General features: G+C 36.3%; 1 protein-coding gene across 1 annotated transcript; it reads left to right on the top strand.

Moving 5' to 3' along the window:
- Nucleotides 1-305: 305 nt before the first annotated feature.
- LOC128992229 (src substrate cortactin) lies at nt 306-24,763 on the top strand. Its single transcript, XM_054415700.1, has 12 exons — nt 306-416; nt 3,504-3,683; nt 4,099-4,209; nt 6,351-6,471; nt 7,030-7,195; nt 8,222-8,343; nt 9,601-9,715; nt 10,165-10,352; nt 10,932-11,000; nt 11,876-12,194; nt 12,878-12,933; nt 21,630-24,763. Exons 2-12 carry the CDS (start codon nt 3,532-3,534, stop codon nt 21,705-21,707), a joined length of 1,497 nt encoding a protein of 498 aa, XP_054271675.1. The 5' UTR covers nt 306-416; nt 3,504-3,531; the 3' UTR covers nt 21,708-24,763.
- Nucleotides 24,764-24,981: the final 218 nt, after the last annotated feature.

The following is a 24,981-nucleotide window of genomic DNA, read 5'->3' as shown; positions in this document are numbered from 1 at the left end:
CATACATAAATATATATATGAATTTGAACGGAGGGTGTTTTTGGCCTCTAGGGACCTCAAAATTAAAAATTAAATCAGTCCCGAGTCCAGGTCTTACCATGGGAGTATGTTTTATCTATGGTACTTCGGTAATAGCTATATAATAGCCCTTTAGGGGAAATTCGCTAACTAAGCAACTGCTACGCTAACGCTATCTATTCTATTCTATCACTAGTTTTACTCCTGCGCCTCCTTCCCTAACCCTGCCTAAATCTGAATCACACACACCCAGACCCAACCCAAAACCCAATCACCAATCAGCATCAGCGGGTCACAGTGTCACAGTACTCACACTACAGTGTCGCCACAGTTTATTTTGTTTGAAGTGGTTTGTTGGTTATGTGTCACATCTCTATTTATATTATTTGAGTTATTAGGTAAGTACACATATACAATAAAACAGTTATCCCTCCAATTGCTTAATCAGATTTTTACCAACGCATTTGCATTATCTACTCGATTTTGAGGAATCAAGCCAAGTTGTCACTAAGAAAAGTTGCCTGGCAGGCTAGTTTTCCTAGTTTGTAAGAAACCAAACTAGTCCTAGGCCTAGTAGGCCAAGTGACTCATCGATAATTTGATTTTCAAAATAGGTAGGCCTACACACTGTTCATTGAATATCCATAGAATGTTTAATAAACAACAAAGGGGCCTAATTAATTGTGGAACGTGGAACCCCACAACAGGCTTACTAGACCCCCCACTAACCTCATAACCCCAATGATAGTTTGTTACAACCTTTCAAGGCACCAAATTGTTATAATAAATTATCTTTGCGAGCAATTAAATAATAGATAGGCCCTAACTTAAGGCTACATCAAAACAAATATGCTCCAGGAATATAAATTCAGTATTAATTTAAATATGTAACTTAGCCTAGTTTCCTATTTTACCACACCAAAGTAAATTAAGTTTTATAGTCCCTTCTTAGCTTTGCTTGGGGGTCTCGATATTGCTGCTCAAATAACAAAAGACCTGGGAAACTTGGGACGTGCTCAAAAATCTCCCCTCCAGGTCAGATTTAGGCTATAACTTAGCCAGCAACTGTTCCAACGATCTCTTAAGTAGTACCATTGACTAAGCTTGTCTGTGGTAGTACCTACAGTAGAGTCCCGCAAACTCGGCGTAATGTGGGGACTGGAAGGGTTTGTGAAATGCTGGTTTATCGGGAACTAGGGTTAAAAATAAGAACAATACAATTTTTATTCCTTTTAGCTGCCTTATTTAGCCTATTTATATTTATATTACAAGTCAGTATTAAGTCATCATATATAGTAGCCTACAACAAATCCTTGTTACGAGTTGCGAATGATTTGACTTGAGCCCATGTTTAACTCGGACTCAAAAAATCACAAATTTCTGAGCCAGGTGATGGCCGAGTTATCCAGACTGCCGGGTTATCGAGTGCCGAGTTTGCGGGACTGTAGGCTACATGAGAAGTGCTTTGATCTTTGCGGTTCTGTGATGGTTCTCTGAGCACGGACGGTATGGTTATCTTGAGTGTGGGGGGTTCTTCCCGGAACCTCAATTGAGTCAAGGGTGTCGCCACCTCTGGTGGATAGGTTCATCCGGGTGGGTCCCACTTCTATACCTGCCTCCTTTTGGGAAACCCTGATGGCCTGGCAGTGATGTTGGGTCTGACGGGCAAACGAAGTAGATCGGGTGCTGGGTCCGAGCCCGCCAGGGGTATCTGGGGATCTATCGCTCTGGTTATCTCTGGTTTCCCAGCAACTGGGTAAGGCCTCGATCGGGTAGTGGTGTAAATGGGAGGTTGGGGTTCCCCCCGTCAGCGTGCTGACGGTCCCCTTCCTTCTGGCTATTGATGGCGGGTTTGCCTGTCAGGGATTAGATAGGTCCCGAGTGTTACTTGCACTAAATGCGTCGGGGCGCTCTACCATGGTCCTCTAGGTCCCGACCTAGTGGAACCCAGGTGGAGTGACGCTTAAACAAGTAGCCGGAAACCCTGGTTAGGATTGAGGTGCAACCCTTTTTCCGAAGGGTCTGCTTCGGCAGCCGGTGAGCCTGATGACCTTAAGTCATCCGCCCATGATGTGCAAAAGGTTGATGCCTAAGCTTCGGCCTACATCATGGGGCCCGGGTAAGTCTCACGATAGGTACCGGGTATGTAGTCAGGGGGCTTCGGCTCTCATGACAAATATTGAAATTGATTGAATTGATTGAAATTGGTTCTGTGATGATGAAAAATGTAAAAGTTACTGGTATGCTAATTCGGACTGGCTCAAGGCACAGGTGGTAGACATGTCACTAAGTATGTTTATTTGGACTTTTCCAATGTTTCTCGTGCTTAAAACTACCCAACGTTTCTGGAGGAAGATTAACTCCTCCCGGCGTTTTCAAAAGACTCTATTGCTACATGAATTGGCCTGTTCAGTAAAAAAACATGTTTTATTGACTGGCCTACACCTTTTGAGGGCTAACTTTATGAAGATTAAGTTAATGTAGTCAGGTCATAGTAATTTCACCTGAAAACGAGAGGAGTTGATCCACCTCTAGAAACGTTGTGTAGTTTCAAACACATGAAACGTTGGAAATGTCCAAATAATAATAGGCCTAAGTTAGTAGGCCTAACATTTCAGAACCAAACTCATGGTAAATTTTAAAAACTTTATTAGGCTATAATTAGGCACACTCTTTTTACACAATTTCACACTTCAGGAAGTGTGTTTAAGGTGATGTCTATGTCCTAAATGTTTGCCGTTTTTTTTATACAACTGACCATAGCTTACATTCTGAAATGCAATCTTAAAATACTGTATCAAACGTTTTGAAATAGGTAGGCCTACCGGTAGTTAGAGACATTCATAAAGTTTTTTAACAATTTTAGTTGAATAACAGTTTTGATACATTAGGCTTGTATAATAATGCTTTAGGCCTACTTCGTTTATTAATTATTTGCCTACCTTATTATTACCAAGGCTACGTTGTTGAACAGCATAGCTATGGCATAAACTGCGTCAAATTTTCAAATAAATATTAAGTTACAACACAAACAAAAGGCAAACTTATACCTATCTTAAAATGAATGAAATAAAAATATTTCAAATAAGACATGGCGGGTTTTATTAAGTCTTATGAGCTCTGAGAGAAGCTTGTTGAACAACTTCCAAGAGAAGGCTGGGAAATGGCGCTGTGTTCCCGTGAGGCAGAATCTAGGAATTTCAATTTTGCTTCTGCTACGTGTGTTGTTCATGAAAATCTTCTCTGGTCTTTACAATTAATAAACCCAAGCTTAAAATCTAATCTATCTCCAATCTATCTGTAATCCATCAAACTTATCGCCATTAATCTAAAAGAATGCGGTAGCCTATTTACAATAGGCCTAACCTAAAAGACACGACCTTTTTGTTGTTCTGTTCCTAAATTAACCAACTTGGCTCTATTCTATCAATCAAGTTTTAAATTTGAGAAGTTTGAAATCACAAATGATTGATTTTTTTCTCTAGGAGCACAAACTCAAGGCCTACCTGCAAAATGTGGAAAGCTAGTGCAGGACACAACGTTGAGCCACAGAAACTGAATAATGATAATGATGACGATTGGGAGACTGATACCGATTACGTCAACGAAATCACTGAGGAGGAGCAGAGATGGGGAACGTCTGGCCGAACAGCTGGTGCTATCGAGTAAGTCTTAAGTTATATTTTATCTTGTTATAAATTTTTACTTTCTAACAAATAGGCCTATATATTTTTTTGTGTAAGGTTGTGTGGGCTGGAGAGATTCTGGAAGCCATAATGCGAGGTTGGTGAGTTGATGGCCCAGTCCGTAGCATCACGGACTTCAGGCACAAGGCAGCGATGTTATGAGTTCGGATCCTGGTACCTGCCGCCACTTTTTATCAGTACAGTTCACCCTTGTACTGTAGGCTACAGGCTCACCCCTTGCTTTGCTGGATACGTTCCATGCACCCATAGCCTATGTTGGCGGGCAAATGCAATGTTAAAAGATGCCAATATTACCTCTTTAAAAGAAAATCAATGACTCAAAACACAGTTTGATTTTAAAATGTTTTTCTTAAAGTTATTGTTTGTGTTACAGTATGAACAAACTCCGTGAAGAAGTAGCATTGGCTGATGCCACCAGGAAGAAAAAAGAAGTTAATGAAGCTACGTTTGGATATGGTGGGAAATTTGGAGTCCAGAAAGACAGGTAGGACCTCAAAAATTTGCTCAGTTATTTCTTCATGTAATGTAATGTTTGATGTAGATACAGAGAGGTGTATCTAGTAAGTGCACATTAGTGTTGACTGCATGGTGATGAATGTTTACCACAAACAGTTGTCAATATTTTAGTGCATAGTTAATTGCAATCAATTGAGTAATGTAGCAGAGAAACCTCTTTACAGCGTTGTTGGAAAGTACAAAATTTACTGATGTGATTTGTACCCTTACAACACAAACACTGTATATTGCTTTCCATGAAATCAGGTTGCCGGTTGGATCCTGGAACATTCAGTAGCTGATCATTAATCATTTTCATTAGGTACACGTAAAAATATGGTTGTAGAATTAGGTCAAATAAGTTTTCTGCTCTTTCGTAGTCATATCATATCCCCTCCAATCTAAAAATTTGATCTCATCTTCGATAAAGCAAAATTACTATTGGTTCGATCAACCAAAGTTACAGCTAGTTAATTACAAGTAATTTAAAGTTTTTGGTATTCAATTCACTTGTTTAGATAGATGTGGCTTACTTTTCAAATAAAAAAAAACTAGACCTATTGTATGGTATTGTATTTTGAGAGGGGTGGAATCGTGGTACAAGCACGTCAACGGAAGCTTATTGTGCTACCCAAACAGAGCCCTTTTCCTAGCCCCAAGTCAGTCGCAATCCAGAATAATTTTTTTTACAGTCTCATCACACTGGTTGCAAAGTCGACACTCCTGATTGTCATTGACAATTCCTAGAGTGTGGAGATGTTTCCTGAAATGGCCGTGTCTAGTGGTAAGAGCAAGTCCCAGCTTGACCTGCCCTCTTCCCAGCTTTAGCAGCCAGCGAGTGAAGAGGTTGTTGGTTCTGAGAGCAGTTTTTAGGAGTGTCAACTTTGCAACCTGTCTGATGAGATTGCAAAACACATTATTCTGGATTGCGACGGACTTGGGGCTAGGAAAAGGGCTCTGTTTTGTCTAAAGAAACTAGACCTAACATGAATCTCAATGCAAATGTCTACTTTTTTACTGAATATACCGAGCTCTCTTATTTACTTACCTCACCTCCTTCGCCACTAAAACAAAGAAGGTTTTTGGTCTCGCCAACGATGCCTCTCCACTACTCTCTATCTTAAGCTGCTTCAAGGGTGGTTTCTAATCCTGCTAGTTCCTTCAGTACCTGGTTCTTCCAACAAAACCTCAGTCTGCCAAGTGGTCTCCTGCCTTCCGGGTAGTACTGTTTGATTATAGATTTATCTTCTTATCTCCATACTTGTCCTGCCCATCTTAGTTTTCTGCTTTATACAGGGTGGCGCAAATAGGATGGTCCGAGTTGAACTGCGTAGTATTAGTAGGGGGGGGGAGGGTTGGGTCCACTGCTGGCCATCTCTAAGTCGACCATATGATCATATTTGCCACGAGATGGGGCAGTGGACGGTCAAGCACTGTGATTTTGCTGTGGATCAGTTTTCCAGAAACAGTGAATCTTTTATTACGGTGCAAGGGTACATGTTTCGACAACATTTAGGTGTAGCCCTTAATGGACTGGTCCCTGATCGCAGATCAATATCAAGTTGGGTGACTGCGTTTCAGACAACAGGGTCTGTCATGAGTGGTAAATCTACTGGACTTCCACATACGGTAGTTACTCCAAAAAAAAGGAACCGTATGAGTGTCAGTGCTTCAATGTCCGCTATGTTCTTTTAATGGTATATTAATTTTTAAATTTTTATGGTTTTATTTACATAGCCTACTAGGAAATTTGTAACTTACAAGGTTATTTTTTGTAATGTGGCATTTAAAAGTGTCCAGAAACGTAAGTCAGTAAAATTTATGTGTAAAACCATTTGGCCTATATTAATTTCAAAACCGACCATCCTTTTTGTATTCTAGCAACGATACTCGGTATTGATATATGTCCCTTAAAAAGTTAATTTAGTTAGTTAAGTTTACCTGTTCTTTCGCATTCTCCACCCTAATTCATCAATTTCCGTTCCATATATCCTTCTCAGTTTCTTATTTTCACACTGTTTTGTTAGTGCCAAAATCTCAGATTCATAAAATAATACAGGAAGGATTATTGAGTTATATTTGTTTACTCTTATTAGTGATTAGTTATTAATTCCTATCTCGTATGTACAGGATGGACCAGTCAGCGGTCGGCCATGATTACGTTGCTAAGCTGGAGAAGCATGCATCACAGAAGGACTACAGCACTGGGTTTGGAGGCAAATTTGGAGTGCAGACGGACCGAACTGACAAGGTATGGCCCCTTATTTTTGCAATAATAGTAAAGCGGATTTGATTTTTTATTTGGATCCAACTAGTTAAAAAAATGGCATATTTACTGAACATTCATTTTTAATTAAAATTCAACCTGTTTCAGCCAAAACCATTAGGCCTATAGCCTAATTGTAGTTTTTAATTAATAGTCAATATTTTCCTTTGTACGTGCAGTAAAATTATGGATTTTTGACCCAAAAAAACTCTACGCTCATCCTCAAAGCAAAAAATATACAACCTTTAATCTTAATTTGTTGATTTATGAAATGGCCAACCATTAAAAAATATGCATTCTTAATAATCTGTTACCAATGTACTATTATTTTGTGATGCTAGCTGATGATAGGAAATCAATCGGCGAAATTCATTCACTTTTTCATACACTTCCGATGATGTTACAAAAATTATAGTATATTCTCACTAACTATTACCAAGGTAACAGGTGACACTTCAGTAGTAGTATTATTTATCCTGTTACGTTAAATAACCCCCACCATTAGTTGATAGTTGGTTACGGTAACTCATCTGTTGATTACAGAGTGCTGCTGGATGGGACTACATTGAGGCTCCCCAGAAGCACGCGTCACAAGTAGACTACAGGTCAGGCTTCGGAGGCAAGTTCGGGGTACAATCTGACAGACAAGATAAGTCCGCAGTGGGCTGGGACCATGTGGAGAAAGTGCCAAAACACGAATCTCAAACCGGTAAGAAACTGTAATTCATGATGTTATATTCTTTAGATGTTTAGTAACCTGGAAAGGTAATAATCTTGGCTTCTTTGGTTTTGAGATGGAATTAGATAACTGATGTAGCTTAGGAATTAAACTCAAAATTCTCGTTAAAATACTTATTATACAATCCAAAATCTATACAAAAATACCAACCAAAAATTACGGAAATCCTAGGTGGAAAAATCTGGACAGGCTAATAAATACAGTACTTAAATTGAAACCATAATAAAAAAAACAATTCCAACAATTTAGACACACATTAACAAAAGACCAAACACCCCAGCTCCTTTGGAACCCTTTTTCTAACACAACTAAATTTCACAAACTAACCCCAGATCAAGTATATTAACTCTTCATTGGTGACACCACAGAGTTTTCCTCTGGGCGCATTTGTTTTTAAAGAAAAATTTTTGTTATCGCCATCCGACTTAAGAGTAAAAGTACCTCAGGATCCTCTTTCTAGGAACCAATTGAACCATATTTTGCTCTCGCATCTCTCCCGGGTAAGAGCAAGAGTTTTTATTGATTCCATGTACAATGTTATTGATTATACATTCTTTTAATGTGTTTTCCTATTAATATAGGCTATTATGTATAAAATTACATTGTTTGTCTAATGTTTCAATACCCGAAAAAAAAAAAAAAAAAAAAAAAAAACTCCTTGTCTTCATCCTTGTGATCATGTTTTAAAATCAAAGACACCCATGAGTGCAACAAGTTAATTTTTAACAAAACATCCAGCCTAATCGCACATCATCGCCAAACACTTCCTTGTTCCGATATGAATAACATGAGTGGGGGCTACAGATATTGATAACAAGGAAATATGTATCTTTAAAGAAAACAGAATACACCCATGTTATCCTCTATTCTTCATGTTTTCAGTAACATTATATTTTTGTTGTTATAAAATCAATTAAGTTGTTATCTAATTATACTGCCAGATGTGTAAAGTGTCAATTGGAATTGAAATGTAAGGATTCACAATCCTTGTTGCAGACTACGCTGTGGGTTTCGGAGGCAAGTTTGGCGTACAGGCGGACAGACAGGACAAGTCCGCAGTGGGCTGGGACCATGTGGAAACTGTTCCTAAACATGAGAGCCAACTTGACCATAACAAGGTAGTGCAACCAACTCGATCTTATCGTAGATATTCATATTCATATTCCTAACCTCATATAGATACTTCAAACCAAATATACATCTATGTATTCATCACAATGTCATCATAGTATAATTCGTCATGATCACAAAATCGGAGCACCATCACACCACAGTAGCGTAAACAATTAGGCCTATTGTTATCTTTTGTGATCGCTCCAAAGTCACAAACCGAGATTGCCGTGATAGCGTTCTTTGGTCATGAAGATGTCATCGTTGTCATTCAAGGAGTCATCATGATCGACTTTGTGGTGAAATGAGGGATTTTGATCACACAATCTTTCCTGACGCTCACTTAGATCATAAGAATAAAAGCTAGGCTAAATTAGACAAGAATCGTTTAACCAGATGTGACTGGATTCTATCGACTCCATACAGCAATATTGGGAACATCCCTGCAGTGTTCCTACCCTGCTCCGTTGGCTGTGAAATTCGGCCCAATGCGTGGAAACACCAATAACGGAGCTTATTTTTACGCTTTGTTCCCCTCAAGTTTCACAGACATTGTTATTTGAAATTACCACACATCAAAGCAAAAGCTCCGTATCGTCAACTTAACCTTTCATAATCTTTCATCAACTTAAGCGATCAGTTCCATCAGTCACAATGCTCGGGTGTCCGCCCTTGGTTTTGTCATGACTCATGGATGTCAGTTCGGCCATTTTTTAACTGAATTCACCATTTTCGCACATAACTTTACTTCATTATGTTATTTCCGTAAACTTCACAAACTTGGCAATAAATGTCTATTGGTTTTAAGTTTTTTGCCAAAAAAATCTTATCATTAACCGCACCTCACAACTGGCGGGATTTTCAAACTCAGCGCACATTTGAAGCTAAAATAAAAAAAAAAAAAAAAAAAACAGGCAAAGCAGACGTTCCCGTTGTCACCGCTAGACGCCAACTCAGTTGCTGAGTACACACGCACCAATTGCACGAGATCAGCGCACCCCTGGTGGCGTCAGAACGAAACGCTCCTTACTTTTTTGAATAGCCCTAGTATTCTTTTGTTAAAGCATTATTCTGTTCCTATAAGGCTGTGTGAATTATGGAAATTGTTGTAAGTGAAAAGCTTGTATCTTATTTTAACAAGTTGATATTTGTATTTTGTGTGTTTTCTACACCTATTTAATTTTTTACGTTTTGTAAGAAAACGGTATAAACGCTGTATTTTACCACCCCACATTCTCTAAAAGTAACTATTTTCTTGTCTCTAGGGGTTCGGTGGAAAGTTCGGCGTGCAGGAGGACAGAGTTGATAAGTCAGCTCACAACTTTGCTGATGAGCCTCAACCAGTCGGAACACGATATCAGAAAGAGAAGCCCGAGATTGGTTTGTAATGTTTTTAAATCTTATATATCTTCATATATATCTCTCTCCTCCTCATCAAATCAATATGTTCAGATTTTATTCAAATTTAACACACAGGAGAGCCCAATAGTCTATTACTGATACTACTTAATCCCCTCTCCCTATTTTTCTAACTTTTTTTACTTGGTCTCGGGTCTAAGGTACTTTGAGCTGGATTCATTAAGTTTTCTAGGAATCAAGATTAACTTTTATTGAAAGTCTTTTTTAAGTGATATTTAATTTTACAACCACTTATAAAAAAATATTTTTTAGCAACTTTTGGACAGCTAAAATTTTAAGAAAATATGTTCTTATATAAATGTTTTACAATGACGAACAATTAAAACTTGTAACCCATCTTGTTTCTTTCAGAAAAAAAACCCCTAACAAAATAACATTAATACAAATCTAAATCTTTGCCCAATGTTCAGGGTCTGTAAAACCATCCAATCTAAGAGCCAAATTTGAAAATTTGGCAAAACAAGGTGAAGAAGAGGCCAGGAGGAAAGCTGAGGAAGAGAGGAAAAAGAGGAGAGCACAAGAGTTGCAAGAAGAGAAAGAAGCTAGGGAAAGAGAAGAAAGGAGGCTGAGAGAATTGAAGGAAAAAGAGGCAGCCACGGTGAGATAAATTTTGCTTTGTAAACAATACATTTTAGTTGCCCTCTTCATTTATTTGATGAAACACTTATACGAATCGTGTTAATTTATAAATTATGTATGAAGTGTAATTCATAATCTAGGTATACGATGCAGATGTCTGCTTGCTATATTGACGGAACGAGCATATTGATCTAATACTCTCTCTTTCCAGCCACCCGTGTGCAAAAAAGATCTCTCCCAAGTTTTGTGACCTCTTGGAGCGGCTTGTAGTTAATTACTTTGAAAAAAACATAATTTAGTATATTGAGCGTTTTTGTACTTCTAATGGTTACAGAAAAAAAACATAATGTGAAATTCCTATGTTAATCTTGTAGAGAATAAATAAACTTATGTATTTTGCTTGTTTATGGATATAGTTTGTACATAAGTATTTGTTAAATCAAATGGTATATAAGTATAGAATAAATCTGACTTTTTTAAGGAAATATTTTAGTAAAAATCCTATTAGATTGTGGTAATATGCTTAGTATGCAGGGATGCTGCGGCGGGGGTGTTATTTTATACTATGGATTTTAATAAGTGTCCCTTGTTGTCTCAGGTGAAAGCCCCTCAACCAGTCACTAAGGTTGCTCCAGTACAAGATGAACTGGCCGAGGAACATCTGAAGGTTAGAACTGTGAAATAATTTACACAAATATTTCTCAAACTTAAAGCATAAAAAAAACTACACGATTGTTAAGTTTTCAAGATTGTATAAATAGAGTGATTGCAATTTCATATTTCTTTTGAAATAATACAGATTAAACTGTGAAACCTTGTTTCTGCCCAATATATTCCGATACAGAGCTAATTGCAGGAGTTCTAATCGGGCCGGGAGCGCGAGATATGTTAATGATCCCACAGCGAGCGCAAAATATGCTGATGATCGTGCCACTAGTGCAGTCTTGTTGACGATGGTGCTGTGATCACGAGAGGTCTTCACCCAAGCTCTGTGATCGCAGGATATGTTGACGATCGCGACTCAAGTGTAGGACATGTTGACAATGGTGTCGTGATCGCAGGAGATGTTCAAGGTGGTGCGATATATGTTGATGTGTTCATATGTCACTGTGACATATATCGCAGTGATGTGTTCATCACTGCGATATATGTTGACTATTGTATGGTGACTACAAGACGGGAAAAGTTGTATTAAATGGAGAATGGACTGATTTTCGGTTGGAATTTCTTTTATGGCAATGAAAAGACAGGAAAATGTCGAAAATTTCATGTAAGAAATTCGGTAGACACCCTGTTTAAACATTTTGAATAGGGCTAGGCCTAACTTAAAAAAATTAATTTAAATGTTAAAAGTGAAAAGTTTTATTAGAGCTTTTATATATCCCTCAAGAACTTTACTGAATGATATGCAATTGAACTTAAATTATCCGAAGCCCAGTCATGTGAAACGTCCGTTAACTGAAAAACCGATCACCAGTGTATTATTGATGTCAGAATGTTGTGTATTAGAAATGCTTATCTTTCATTAAAAATATGTTTTAGAACTACCTGGAGAAGGAAGAACCAGTGAGAATAACACCAGCTCAACCTCCGGTGGTGGTAGCGGAACATCCGGCTCCCAAGGCTGTGGAAGTTGTAGTACAACCAGAACCACAACCAGTGAAACAGCCTGAAGTAAGGCAACCGGTACCAGTACAACCTGTACCAGCACAACCGGTACCGGTACAACCTGTACCAGCACAACTGGTACAGGCACAACCTGAACCTGAGGTGGAGCCTGAACCCGAGGTGGAAGGAGTAGAGAATTATGAACTAGAGGAAACCGGCTACTCTGCCGTCGCACTTTACGACTACCAAGCGTGTAAGTGCTTATAGGGTTTTTTCTTTATAGTAGTCTAGTTTGTACGTAATTAGTCCTGTACATAAATTTAATAATCATATGAAAGGATGAGTAGCATCATAGCAAGGTGTCATCCACTTGAGTTGGGTTTGACGAGTAGAACATTTTCAACAACTTTGACCAGTAGAGTGGGTTTGTCATTGAGCTTTTTTCTCTTTAAAGGATATTCCAAGTCGCCTTAAATCATTTTCAATAAACTGTTGGAGCCACCAAATAGAGGTGTTAATATGAAATGTATAATTTGACACACACTATTAAAACCCCATTTTTGATGAAAATCCAGTCTACGGATAACTGAGTGTTCTACTGGTTATTTAAAATCGTATAACCACTGCCATTGATTCACCCTAAAATAAACTCCTGATGTTTTGTCCCTAGTTTTTCAGTCATTTCTTTATCCAGCCACTTTTCAGGACACAAATATACAATATTCATGACTTTTCATTGTTTCACACATTGTTAACATAATATTTTTCACATTTGATGTATATAAGGGGTTCTACTGTACTTTTTTCTGTAATTTATTGTGAAATGTTGTTTAAAAGAGCTTTAAAAAGTGTTGGGACTAGGGATACTGGCTGTTTGTTTATTATTGATAAAGAAGTTGATTCAAAATTGATTAACTGCTTTTGTTTTGTTTACAGCTGCCGGTGATGAAATATCATTTGATCCAGATGATGTGATAACGAACATTGAAATGGTAAGTGTAAAATCTAACCTCAATGTTAGGTCAGTAAAGCTTATAAATTATAAAGGTTTACATTGTAGAGTCTGTTGCATAGTGTACTAGCTATACAGTTCTAGTATTAAATGTGAGTGCTATCTGGTAAGCAAATTTAAGGGGTGAGTGGATGAAGGGGGTCACATTTTGTTACTTTTGAGATAAATGGACCTAAAGTTTGCAGGTTATAACTTTTTTATTTTTTTCATTCTTAAAATGCTATTAGGAAAGGCAGAGAAGTAAAATGTTTTGCGCAATACTTAATCTAACAAAAAACCACTAAGTGGTAACACTTTCCCCGCCAAGTCAGCAAAAAAGTTAATAAATCATTACTTTTTCCGCCAAGAAAAACAATGTAATGTATGTAAGTTTGGCAACTTGGCGGCAGACTTTTGCTTGGTTTTTTTCATTTAAGTTACGTTCGTGGATAATTTCACAAATCAACTTCTCTAATTAATTAGTCCAACTAAGTATAATTTATGAAATGTGGCACAAATAAGGTCAAATTTTGTAAAATAAGCTCTCACCTAGCAATGTACCAATGGGAGGGATACTTGCTCAATGAAACTAGTTTTATGGTATTTTTTAAAGGGATCGAGCATAAGTCTGCCGCCAAGTTGCCAAACTTACATACATTACATTGTTTTTCTTGGCGGAAAAAGTAATGATTTATTAACTTTTTTGCTGACTTGGCGGGGAAAGTGTTACCACTTAGTGGTTTTTTGTTAGATTTTATTTATTTTTGTAGAAAATTAACAGTTAAAATAAAAATCCTCTTTTCTCTGATATATAGACCACGGCACAACTACATCTCATTTAATTTCAATAATATTGTTAATGTAGAACTAAATTCTACATTTTTGGTCTTATCTGCTTTAAACAGATTAAAAACTTTTTGACACACGTACCAAAATTACTATTTAACAAACCCACTGGGATTAAACTCAGTTTCAAATTTCATCAATGCTCATCTTGAACAACATAAAATGTGTTGATGTTACATAAGTGTTCTAATAATTAAACCCGTATATCTAAAGACTAGTGTAAATTGAGCCCTTATCTATATAAATAAAATTAGAGTTTTGTCTGTAAATTGCTCAGAATCATACATTTTTAGGTTATTTTTACGTTTTATACATTAAAGAAGCCGAAACAAGTCTCATCTAAATTTCTGTCTGTCTGTCTGTCTGTCTGTCTGTCTGTCTATCTGTCTGTCTGACACACTCAAGATGGCATTTTACGCAATCTTCTCCAGGAAAACGAGAGTACCTATCAAGACCCAAGTCATTTTAATCTATTCACTGGATTGGCGAGAGTGTCTTTAGCCATTAAAATATGGTCTCACTACTTTGTAATTAAAATTACGGCCGTTCAAAAATGCAGTTTTGTGCGATTTTTGTCAAGTTTTCTTCCAATTTGTATCACATAATCATCTATGAAACAACGAACAGCTGTTCGGATCAAGATTATTTTTTCTAGCTGTCACTGAAATGTTTACAAATGTTGTTTACAAACACCACAACCATTTCCGATCACGTTTTGAAGGCAAATCCCATCCAAGTGAGATTAAAAACGTTTTTATTACATAAAGGTTTAATTAATCGCAAGTGGAATAATATAGTGTAACCGTAAATTAAATAACTAGGCATCATCCAGGTCAGGAACCAGAAATATGTGTATAAAATTGTTTTGGAGTTTTGAGAACCAGAAAGAAGACATTGAATCAAGATTGAATCAGTGTTGTATACGGCTGGGAAACTTAAAGTTACTAATGACCGTCGCCAATAGCTTAGAAACAATGTTCCACTCATTGACGGCTCTTCAATGGCGGTTGTGTAAAGTGTAGAGCAAAAAATTACAACTGCAGTGGGTGATTGTAACAGAGGTTTACGGATGATGCTGAACTCGATTTTCCAATGTGTCACTTTCTGTTCCTACCATTGACTATATAAAGTCAATAGTTCCTACTCACCGTGTGATGCAATCGCTGGACCATACAGCCAATAGGCCCATAGCCCTTCTCTTGGGTACGTGTGGTACGTATGCTTACCCAATTATTTATAACAACCCTTTCGACAACGATCCTTGATACCGGTACTTTTCCATAGAATACACGGCCTACCTAGGTACTTAAGAAATAAAATTATAAACGTCCAAAAACCCAACGTTGTGTGATTTTTGTCACATTTCCTTATAATGTTAATATATATACCAGCAACCATTGTTTAGAGAATACGTAATCTATTAAATAACAGAAAGTTATGTTGTATAAGGTTTTTTTTTCAAACTGACACCGATAAGTTTACATTAAGAGTTGTGTACAAATAAAGCAATTAATGGGAAATAACTTTGATTGCCGATAACTTTTTACGAGAAAATCCAAAACCAAGAGATCAATAACCTTGATTAACGCATATAATTGGTCGGCTGCACTACAGTTCTTAACTGTAAACGTTGGTTTTTGTTACGGTACTGGTTCTTTTCCTTTTAACCTTTAGTAGCAGCAAGAATCATTTTTACGTACCAACACATCACAGTAATTTACAAATTAGTTATCGTTGGTGTTGCACCTTATTTATTACAGGCGTAGGCCTATTCAATTTAATTGATGTCTTAACTGTATAATTTTTGCTTTTTCTGTCTGGATTCCAAAATGTTATGCTAAGAAAACTATAACGCATTTTAGTAAAACATTTATTCAGCAAACCATCATGAATTGTTCAAACACTTTGAACGTTGTTTATGTATCAATAGTTCGTGGCCTATTTTGGTAATTTTTATTACAAATTACCAATCTAAATCGTCTATAGTAGGCCTACTGTACTTCATTTCATATAGCAAACCGATTCAGATAGCATTTCGACAGAATTTCGAGTCATCTCCGGTCCAAGCAAATATAAATTGTTATGATCAAATTTTATGGCATTAACAAAGATTTCAAGTACTAATTTTATATGTACCTTTTTATGCTTAAAGCGTAGCAGATTCCCTAATTAAGTTCGGTATTTTTGTGTGTATGTATGATGGTAACGCATTAATGTCCTTGTTTCTCAATGTTTCACGGAAAGGACAAGAGCGCCTTGATAATGAAAATGTCAACCCGAATAAAGTGTTAAATTAAGAGGTTGAGGTAGTACCTTAAATACTTTTAACCATTATGTTATAGTCCTTTAAATTCTGAACAAAATTGTACAAATCCCATTTCCGTATATTTACTCTCACCGCTTACACATGATAAAGGTTGTTGACAAACTTATGGGAGAAAGTATGTGTCAGAACGCTGATACCGTTTATTTAGTTTAATCATTGGATATAACATATGATCCGGGTGACATTTAATTGCGAAGCATTAGTTTTGGCTTGAAACTGTCAGATACTGTATTTGCGAAGGAATAGTTTTGTCAGCATATCTGAAAGTATGCAAACCAATTGCTGTGCTTTATATAAGAAGGTTTTAACTGACTGTGATAAGATCCCCGTGCGTAGAACGGGCACACAGCTAGTTAGAGATGTAAAAATGTAATCAAACTAATTAGGTTTGTTAGAAATAGCATAAGGCAAAACAAATATTGAATAACTAATTTATCCTAAATTTACATATCACTTTTTAATTGCTTGTTTAACATATTTAGAGTGATTTTCCCGATCGTTTTATTTGTTTTAGTGTATCAAAACATAGAACAAACCTTAGTACTAGCGTACTAGTACTAAGTTTCAAGTTCCTAGGTTTCATATGTTTTGATAAGTAGTATTAAACTGTTAAAAATGACGAGCTGCTGTACCAGTGTACCATCGGTACACTGCATTTTTCAATGGAAAGTATCGGGGAATATCACTGCTCTAAGTAATTTTATATAGTAAGTAGTTCAAATCATTCAGTATACCTGAAAAAAATACTTTATAAAAGTATTAAAATAATTTTTCAGCTGTTCCTATGAATTTCTCTAACATTTAATTAATTAAGATTTAATCGCAGCTGGTCCTTCTTTTGTTTTGATTTTAATCCCATGTTATTTAAATGGGCCAAACTCGTACTTTGAGGGCTTGCCAAGGGTTTATGGGTCAACGCACCGACTTGAGACCCTCAAAAGGCACATCTACACGCTAAGGGCTTTCAAACAACATAAAAAACATTAAAATTGAGCCAGTGGTTTGGGCTGTAGGTCCGTCAACATTTAAGGAGAAGAAGGAGAACACGGAAAATTTGTGAATTTTCAAACTAGTTTTTCTTGGCTCAAACACAACCGTTTTTTAAATTCTTTTTTTTAATTTTGTTGTTAATGATTGCCCCTATCCAGTAGATGAACAATTATTTTAATAGCTTTTGTTTCTTCAGAGCTATAGACGAGTAAAAAAGCCACTTTGTCACGTCATGTATATATATACACTGCAGCAGCTGTGTACCGCTGGGGGACTTGGCGGGGCGGAACGCTGCCGCGTTCCTTAATAAAAATTGAAATGTTCCTTACTATTAAAACTTTAACTTTTCTATTACTTACCTCCTTTATCCACTTAAAAAAATTGTTTCATAGTGGAAGAAGGGGTTAAGTGATGTAAACGATTGAAATAAATTATTTTTGGTAAAAAAAAATCATTTATTTCAAGATGTTACCATAAAAAGTACATTTAAATAAGGTTGTTGCACCAAAATAAACTTAAATGTAACAAGAAAACTTACTTAAAGTCTTTATCATAGACTTTATGTGCTGACTTGTAATTTTGTCCAAAAATAGTAACTAAAAGCCAGCTATGCAAAAAAAATACCACAATATTGAAAATACTAAATATTTTTTAAATGTGCAAGTAATAACTGTCTTTTAGTAGATGCTTATCAGTCTTATCTCTACAATTTTTCTAAGAAATATTTCTTTTTCATATACAATCTTTTACTTCTTGGAAGCAGTTACCTATAAAGAATAGCTAACAACTCATTGTACTAAGTGGATCCAATACGGTCCGATACATTTTTAAAACGCACTAAAATGCAAATAGGAAATGTTCAAGGTAATTTTCATTGTCAGCTGATTTGGATATGATGTTAGCTGCAGTACGTACGCTACTATTACCTAACAATAAGGGGGTAAGTGCAGGGGACAAGTGCACAAAGAGTTATGGATGAAGGGGTTAAGTGAAACTTTGCATGGATGAAGGGGGCAAGTGAAGCACAGAGAGTATGGATGAAGGGTGTAAGTAAAACTTTACGTGGATGAAGGGGGCAAGTGAAGCACAGAGAGTATGGATGAAGGGTGTAAGTAAAACTTTACGTGGATGAAGGGGGCAAGTGAAGCACACAGAGTATGGATGAAGGGTGTAAGTGAAACTTTACGTGGATGAAGGGGGCAAGTGAGCACAAAGAGTTATGGATGAAGGGTGTAAGTGAAACTTTAAGTGGATGAAGGGGGCAAGTGAAGCACTTACCACCTTTATACACTCCATTTGGGTGCATTTCCTGTACTTAACCCCTAAGTTAAAAAAATAACTCAGCTGTTATTATACTTAGGACTATGGGAGTCAGTGTACTATATATAGCATCACTTACACCCTTCATCCATGCATCTAACTAAATTTTACAAAATTGTTACTTGCCCTCTTCATCCACTCAACCCTTCAATTATGTTTTTGTCTGTACCTGCAAGGGGCAGGCACTATACTGCTCAGTATGAATCTAGGCTAGTGAATGTGTCTAGTTAAAATACTTACATACTTAATTACTGCCATGGCCAATTGTACCCAAGCTGGTACTTGGCCTCGCCAACACGTTGTTGCCAGTTCTCTTGGTCCTCCGAATTTTCCCCTACTTGTCTCATTTTTTCTAGTCTAGATAGGCCTAAATTGGCAGTTTGAAATCTCTGCATCAAACCTGCAAACTGTGAGGTTTAGTAAGGCTTTTTACCTAAGCATTTTGTAGCTCTCAACAGATTAGCTGTCTACATTTAGCTAATACTGTACTCCCAGAATTGACTATGGAGTTTACCAGGTTTGAATAGAATTGCAGCTTTCCCCGGCATTTTGTAAGGCAACTAACAGAGGTTGGGAGATACTTCTCTTCATGCTTCCCTACTTACTCTCACTTTCTCTGATGACAGGTTTTCTTCTTGTCTTTTGCTTGGTTGATAAAAAGCATAGGATTTCTACCTTTACTCTTGTCAGGTTGTGCTGCTCATAACACTTGATTTACAAACAAACTTAATTCCGTTAGGTGATACAAAATGCTTTACATTCTTAAGAACAGCTTCCACGTGGCATACTTCCTGGGCATCATAGAACTGCAGAAAGCTGTTCTATGGTCCAGTCTGTATTCCTGAATTGGTGCGGGAGTGTGGGCAGATGCGCTCAACAAAAAGGTGTACAGAATGCGGCTTTCCTGTGTATAGTTTCAGGAAGCACTCAGGGTAGCATCTGCCTACCAAACAGTGTTCAATCTTGTTGCCCTGGTGGTCGCTTGAGTCAGACCTATCAAACTTCTAACGGTGGAGTGGAAGAAAATTTATCAGCAGCGTGGACAGGACCAGGCGTGAACAGAAAAGCGTGCCCGCATCTACCTGCTCTGGCATGATAGCTTGGAACAGGATACATGGGGACGCTGGACCAGGTGACCGATTCAGCAAGTCCAACTCTGTGTCTATCGACAGTACAGGAAGGTATATTTTTTATTAACTCACCCAGACAGGTCATGGCTGTTATGGCCCTACCTGTTTAAGATGGGCAAGGCTGTTTCATCCGCCTGGATGCTCAACAACATGTAGCATGTGACTCAATGTGACTGTTGTTGGTTGACACATTCGACCGGATGATGACGAAGGGTGAGGATGGTTGGACCATTTTGTCACAGTTCGTCCATCGTACACTCCACACCAAGAAGCTCGACGTTGACTGAGATGTGGCCTACGTCATAAACGAACTGAATTCCAGAAATGATGCAAGCCTTTGAAGGCCTCACATGTTGACCTGACCTAAAGAAGTGTGACAAACAATCCCAGGTCTTTGTCCAACAGAGTAGAGGGGTTTTTAGTTATAAGTCTGATCAATGGCTGGCCTCCTGTATGCGTGAAAGCGTTTTATTTTTCACTCGTCTGGTAATAATTAATGCCAGGAAGCCCCTCCTCTGCCTCACAAAAAAACCTTCTTTGAAACAGTTCCCCAGAACAGACTTCCATGGCAAACTTTTTCACCTAGAGATATGTCTTCAGAAAATATTGATTGTTTAGCCAGTCTGCATGAGCATCAAAGGTGTTTTTTTTATCTAGTTCTTTTGACTATTGTTTAGTTCTATCTAACCAAATTGTAAATTGCTTACACTGACATTTTAGAAGCCACATTTTCATGACTGTAAAGAGCTGTATTTAAGACAAGTTGTTGTAGACCTAAGTTAAAATTAAACTGATTTTAGATTATACATAAAAACAAAGTACAGTTGGTGTTTTATTACTCCAGCAACGCCAATGTAGAGCCTCAAGATTTATTACTTTTATCATTTTTCTATCTTTATTCTTAGTATCTTTCCTTTCCCAAACACAGAGATATAGTTTGGGAATTATTTTCCTGCATACCTACACACTATTTACATTAATGTAATATAAATATTTCTGTTGTATTCTGAAATAAATATGTTTTCATTTGTCTTTATTTCTACTTTGAGGCTTTGGAGTTTGTTAGTATAGTAGGTTCTGTCAACCTGTTATACCAGACAATATTTATAAATTAGAATTGATCAAATGATAATTATTATCTAGTAAAAATCAACTTTCTTCTGTCTCATATGCTCATTTACTATTGCGTTTGAGTAGCACTGTTTTATTAGTTTTACTAAACTTGTGTTAAGGTGACACCTATATTAAGTATTAGAACACCCGGTCTTAAATTTAATCTGACAGGCCATAAGCCTCTCATTTCTTAATCCGTTCTATGTATTTTCCTGTCTTCATTTGTCTTGTTCAGGTCTACTACTCTAAAAAAATACCATGTGATTACTATTTTGAAATTTTAAAACAAATTATAGTTTTTCCTAACAAAAATATTGCATTGGCAAAAACTTGTTAAAATTCACAAACTTAATCATACAGCTAAAAATAGGTCTACATGGTCCGTTACATAAATACGGATATACCAGGTTATCTCTGGGTCTGGGTGTTCACTAGGCCTCTCCATCTTCTTCTGTCCCTCCAAAATTCCTCTTCTTCAACATACTGCCACTGCACTCCTCTTGCTTCACATCTTGTCTCTCCTCGTCGATCCACCTTCTAGGCCTTCCTCTTGGTCTTCTCCTGTTCATGTAAAGCTAACTCATTTTTCTGACGATTCTATAACTTTCCATTCTTTTAACTGCCCAAACCATCTCAATCTCGAATTCTTCACTAAATATTTCAAACTTTCTTCAGCTATTTCTCTTCTCAACTCTTCATTCCTAATTCTATCCAATTTTGTTTTCCCTTTAATACCTCTTACAAACTTCACCTCCCGCCTGAACCCTTCTCCATTCACTCTCTGTTATATTCCAAACTTCTGCACCATAGGTAACTATCGGTACATGTAATAAGTTTTATAAATGGCAACTTTTGCAGTCTTTGGTATATCTTTATGTCAGTCTAGATGTCTAACACGTTATTAATAAATATTCACGATTTCAAACTTCCAAAGTTGGCAAGATTGTTTTTAACACATTTCCCTGTGTCTAGATTGATGAAGGCTGGTGGAGAGGCTACTGTAGGGGTCAGTACGGACTATTTCCTGCAAACTACGTCATCCTTCAGTAAATAAGCTCAACATGACTCAAAACGTATTCAACAAGGAAGCGAATATTTTTATCGAATGACGTTGGCCTACAATAGTAGGTGTTATGTACAAATGTTTTATTGTGGTATTTGAATTTGTATTCCTAGGGAACGGCAGATTAATAATATTGTATTTTAGTTTATTATCTATGCAAGAGAAAGTGGATGTGTTGTAGGGCCTCTTTAATTCCTTATGCAATTGGAAGTGACATTTTCATCCACTCAGCACATAAAATCCTGCTGGGCAGGGCCGCCCCGAGGGTAATAGACACCCGGGGCGAGATTTAAATTTTCGCCCCTTCCCAAAAAAGGTATTTGGGGGTTTGCGTCTTCAGCCGTCGTTAGACCCAACATCCGATATATCGATATTGAACGTTTTGCATAGTATTCTTTATAAATGTAACAACTAAACTGAACTAAATTAGGCTACTAAAAACATTGAATCTACGACCATAGATAAAACATACTGGTACTATGTTTTATCTATGCTACGACTGACAACGGACATCACAAAACGACTATGAGTTGACGTGAGTTTGTTGAGCTTTGAGGTTAGAAACAAGCAAGTGTATGTGGGGCGTCGCGAATACGCAGTGAGTATCTTGGCCTCGCAGTATTGCCAATTTTTAAGTCACATGCCAGATGTAAAAGTAGTAATAGTACGAGTTGTATATTAAATAACGGTATTTATTTTATAAATAAAACGAAAGCTATCTTGCCTTTTTTTTAATAGTCATTGTCATTGATTACATGTTTGCGAGTTTCCGGTAAAATATTTGTTTGCGGTTTGCCAATAACATTGTTACATTTTTACCTTCCAAAGCCCCTAGCTGCGGCGCCCAGGGCGGTCGCTCCTCTCGCCCTGCCCTCGGGGCGGCCCTGCTGCTGGGATGAAAATTAAACACAAAAATAACCTAAGCTTGTTACTTTTGTGTGAGTGAAATGAATTCCAACCAATATTTTTTCAAACACTTTAGGACAGTTTAAAAAAATCTTTAAAACTAAAAACTTCCATAGGGGTTATGACTGCCTTCTTTTAAAAGTGTTTCAGTTTCTATCAATACAAAATGCCAATGGCGTAGACGTTTGAAATAAAAACATCATGACAAAAAGAGCACAATTTAATCTATAGTAGGGACCACAAGGGTCTGCAGTTGAGGGAGGAGCCTATTTACCATGTGACTTCGAAGGAGCCAATGAGGACAGTGTGGTGTTACCAAATCTAATAATACCAGCAGATTTGAAAATACTGTATAGTATTTTAATAAGTGTCGTCTACGGGCGATATGGCAACCTCGCACTAGCCTTGTCTTGTGATTGGCTGCCGCCAACCAATGACTCTGGTGGTCTTTCTAGTGTTTTTGGTATAGTTTTAATACCTTAACACATTTTAGGATTGCACAAAACCCTCTTACGGTAAAATCTAATGCACTTGATGTCAGGGGTAATATATAAAAACCTTTACTCAAATATTGTATTTAAATTTTAATGGATAGCTTTTTTGGCCTTTGGGTACATAAAAAAAAAAATAAATGAATCGGTCTCAGGTCTATGTTAAGCCAAAATAGCTTATTTCCCATATAATAATTGGCTAAAATTATTAAAAAAAATAGGCATACCTCAAGCTTAATTAGCTCTAAAATTCAAAGGGACGAACGTTTCAAAACACTCTGAAATTAGTTCAATAAGACAGTAATAACTATGCATAAAATCTATATATTAATAGGCAAGCATGTTTCTCTGAAACCTTTTTTCTCAGCTTGTGTGGATCGGAGGGAAAATCCACGCATACTGTTTTAGAGATATTTTCCTGTAGATGTGCAGAATCCCTTTACAAATAAAAATAGTCTCAAAATAAAATACAAAAAATGAATTTAAAATTAAAAAATTAACATGGACCTTATGAGTTGCCAAGCTGGTGACGAAATAACTACGAAATATAAACAGAAAATAAAAAATTAAAGAAATTCCAGTCACAGGTCGGGGTGAAAATAGAAAAGTCTGTACATTACATATTTTTGGTTGAGTTTTCGACCACTGGACGACCTCTAGTATTATTTAATCAATGTTTTCAGTCGTCCATTCCATGAAGAAACTACTATTGTACCAAATATTAAAATGTTTTCTGCAAGTAGGATGGCCAGATGTTAAAATCCATTTGGCATTATGCCTGTGTTTTATGTAGGTTTTATTATATTGTACAGTATTTTTTATATTTAAAAATAATTATGTTTATATTTTGGTGTTAGTAACCCTTATTACTGTTATAATTAATAACCTTAATTATTATTTCCTTATAGCGTCATGTAACTTTAATAAAAAGTATATCGTTATCTATTACATATCTGTTATAATTAAAATAAATTGTGTTTATGTCAATTTATATTAAGCTGATTTTTATGTACTTAATCATCCAAAAATTGTACACGCTCTTTTCAACAACTTGGAAAAAAATATGAATTATTGTCTATTGTATCTAGGATTGTCTTTTGAGTCTAAATAATAAATATTTTTAAATATGAATTATATTTGTAAGGGATGAAATGACAAAGTAATTTATATGAATAGGGTTGATTTATTAAAATGGTTAAATGAGAACTAGTCAGGTATTATTATATAAGCTGTTTTCGTATTATTAATAAAAAATAAAGTTTACTAGTGTTACATTTTATTGAATATGACAAGTATTTGCCATTTATTATGTTTTGCTTTTTCGATTAGCTAATGCTTTGACTTTGTGTAATTTGGTTTGTAGGACGCTATTTCATTATTATTTAAGTGTTCCAGGATATATTATCATTATTCTTCCCAGTATTTTATAAGTTATGTATATTAGCCTATTTTGTGCAATACAATATAATTTTTATATAATAAACGTGATTTAAATATAGCATTTTTGTATTAAACTATGTTAATCAGTCAAACAATCGATATCAATTAAATAAGTTTAATTACTGTATTTATTTGTTAGTGCTGTTTAAATAGATTGTTTTATAGTATTGACTTGTATTTTTTAACTATCATAAGCTTAATAAAAATGTTAAGGCTGTGGTAACCCTTTTTCACCTTTAGTAACATTGGTTGATAATATTCTTATTGTTTGATAGTAAAGGTAAGGTTTTGAAAAATTAACTTACGGTAATACTAATAATTTATGGTGGCAAAAATTAATTCAATTACTTAAAGATTATTTGAAACGTAGTGTAAATTAACTGTGCCAGTACTATATAACATATACATATACTAGTATATGTAA

Source organism: Macrosteles quadrilineatus, unplaced genomic scaffold (genome assembly GCF_028750875.1).
Source record: "Macrosteles quadrilineatus isolate MER2022 unplaced genomic scaffold, UCM_ALF_1.0 Scaffold_4__1_contigs__length_99947679, whole genome shotgun sequence".
NCBI classification, from domain to species: domain Eukaryota; kingdom Metazoa; phylum Arthropoda; class Insecta; order Hemiptera; family Cicadellidae; genus Macrosteles; species Macrosteles quadrilineatus.
This window is presented reverse-complemented; position numbering and strand designations above follow the sequence as displayed.

What these genes read in the sequence shown, in the direction of transcription:
- LOC128992229 (XM_054415700.1), top strand. Translation starts at nt 3,532, where the DNA reads ATGTGGAAAGCTAGTGCAGGACACAACGTTGAGCCACAGAAACTGAAT. An exon ending in AGACGGACCGAACTGACAAG is followed by an intron (nt 6,472 to 7,029) that starts GTATGGCCCCTT and finishes TGTTGATTACAG; the next exon opens with AGTGCTGCTGGATGGGACTA. An exon ending in GAAAGAGAAGCCCGAGATTG is followed by an intron (nt 9,716 to 10,164) that starts GTTTGTAATGTT and finishes CCCAATGTTCAG; the next exon opens with GGTCTGTAAAACCATCCAAT.